Below are 2363 nucleotides of genomic sequence, written 5' to 3'. Positions count from 1 at the left end.
ATTTGATCATTGTATAATTGAAACCCAAGCACAAAATTTGTAAATCTACAACTGTACCTTATGGTGTCTCACTAATAAAAATTTAAATGAATAAATAAATAAATAAATCAGTAAAAAAAAAATCAATAGGGAGTCAAAGAGAGAGTTAAGCTTGTAACTAACTTGTCTTATACAAACTAACCCATTTTTTACCCAGAGGTAAACTCTAACATCTTCTGGATGTAACCCAAAATAAACCAAAAAAATAATTTTACTCTCAAAAAAAAATCACTTATCATTTTCCTGATGTAAATATGTTTTATAAAAATAAAAGTATTGATGATCGAAATCCCTCATCAACTTCTCTGAATCATGTTGCAATCAACGTGCCTGCTCTTATTGGCTGGAATTGAATATTCACAACCATGTCCTCAATCTATAAGCCTATCAGAACAATGCTATTTAGTAATCGTTCATAAAAATTAACTCCCCACTCTTCCATTTGCAGGTGAAATCTCTTTTAGTCATGGAGAAGAGCAATCACACTGTCACAGAGTTCATCCTGCTGGGCTTCACCACAGACCCCGTGATGCAGTTGGTCTTGTTCGTGCTCTTCCTGGGCGTGTACTCTATGACCCTCCTAGGAAATACCACCCTCATAGTGTTGATCTGCAATGACTCCCGGCTGCACACACCCATGTATTTTTTCATTGGCAACCTGTCCTTTCTGGATCTCTGGTATTCCTCTGTCTACACTCCAAAGATCCTAGTGACCTGCATCTCTGAAGACAAAAGCATTTCTTATGTTGGCTGTATATGTCAACTCTTTTTCTCTGGTGGATTGGCGTACAGCGAGTGCTACCTATTGGCAGTCATGGCTTATGATCGCTATATGGCCATCTCAAAGCCCCTAATTTATGCTCAAGCCATGCCCATCAAGTTATGTGCATTTTTGGTAGTTGCCTCATACCTCGGTGGGTTTATAAACTGTTTCATCATGACCAAGAGAATTATGACTTGGAACTTCTGTAGTGACAATGTTATTGAAGACTTTTTCTGTGATTTGCTTCCCTTGGTGAAGTTGGTTTGTGGCAAAATAGAGGACTACCGGGGCATAATGTACTTCCTCCTGGTCTCCAATGTCATGACCCCCATTGCACTCATCCTGGCCTCCTATGTCTTCATCATCGCCACCATCTTGAGGATTCGCTCCACAAAGAGTCGCCTCAAAGCCTTCTCCACCTGCTCCTCCCACCTCATCTCTGTCACCTTGTACTATGGTTCCATTCTCTACATCTATGCTCGCCCTCGATCTAACTATTCTGTGGGTTCAGACAAAATCGTTTCCACCTTTTACACGGTGGTGTTTCCCATGTTGAACCCCATGATTTACAGTTTTAGGAACAAGGATGTGAAAGAGGCTGTTAAAAAACTCCTCAAGTAAATAAGATTGTCTCTCTCTCTCTCAGGAGACAAAAAAAACCTTTGATATGGTTAGGTTTCAAAAACAGTTGACATTTTGGTCCATCATGATCCATGTGCTTAAAATGCAAGGTTAAGAATTTGTAGCCTTTGGGCCAGAGACATAATATAAAGGTTAAGGCATTTTTCTTATATGTGACTCAGGAATAATATATGTTTTTTACCTAAGCACTGTCAGGAGTTAACCCTAAGCATGAAGGTAAAGGAAGCCCTGAACACTGCTATGCATGGCCTCCAAAATTAAAAATAGCACTGTAGCACTGTGCACTGTCCTCCTGTTGTTCATCAATTTGCTTGAGCGGACGGACACTAGTAATGTCTCCATTGTGAGACTTGTTACTGTGTTATATATGCTGTCTATATAGAATAGACCAATGGGAGCTTGCCAGGCTCCTCAGTGTGGGCAGTATACTCTCAGCAGTTTGCCAGGCTCTCCAAGAGGGATAGAGGAATTGAACTCAGGTTGGCTGCATGCAAGGCAAATGCCCTATCTATTGTGTTATCGCTCCAGCCCTAAAATTTTAAAAAAATAATAAATTTTCATCCTTGATAATAATACAATAGACTTAAGGTGAGGAAAGTTGGGCCATTTATGAGTTAATTTTCACTATACGGCCAGGGATGTTGCTCCATGGTACAAGCCTCGACTTGCAATTGTAAAGGTCCAGGTTCTATTCCTGGCACAGAGTATTTTCCCAATCAACAGGATACTGACTCCTAAACATTTAGTGAGGACTCCCCCCTGAGTGCAGGTTCATATGTCTCCACCAAAAAAAAAATCCCACAATATGTAAGTTGCAAGAATTTTGACAGAAATTCTTCTGCATTGAATGGAAAAATAACTATAGATTTTAAACCCAAACTTTCCTTTCCGCAAATAAAGTGAAAGATCTCTTTCTCTT

General features: G+C 39.7%; 1 protein-coding gene across 1 annotated transcript; it reads left to right on the top strand.

The window, feature by feature from the left end:
• Positions 1-505: 505 nt before the first annotated feature.
• On the top strand, positions 506-1423 carry LOC130015769 (olfactory receptor 9G1-like). Its single transcript, XM_056106541.1, has one exon. It carries the CDS (start codon positions 506-508, stop codon positions 1421-1423), a length of 918 nt encoding a protein of 305 aa, XP_055962516.1.
• Positions 1424-2363: the final 940 nt, after the last annotated feature.

This window comes from Sorex fumeus, unplaced genomic scaffold (assembly GCF_029834395.1).
Source record: "Sorex fumeus unplaced genomic scaffold, SorFum_2.1 ptg000007l, whole genome shotgun sequence".
Classification (NCBI taxonomy): Eukaryota; Metazoa; Chordata; class Mammalia; order Eulipotyphla; family Soricidae; genus Sorex; species Sorex fumeus.
Note: the sequence above shows the minus strand (reverse complement) of the source record. Positions and strands in the feature narration are given on the sequence as shown.

Bases quoted from the DNA above. Each gene is read 5' to 3' on its own strand.
- LOC130015769 (XM_056106541.1), top strand. From the start codon at position 506: ATGGAGAAGAGCAATCACACTGTCACAGAGTTCATCCTGCTGGGCTTC.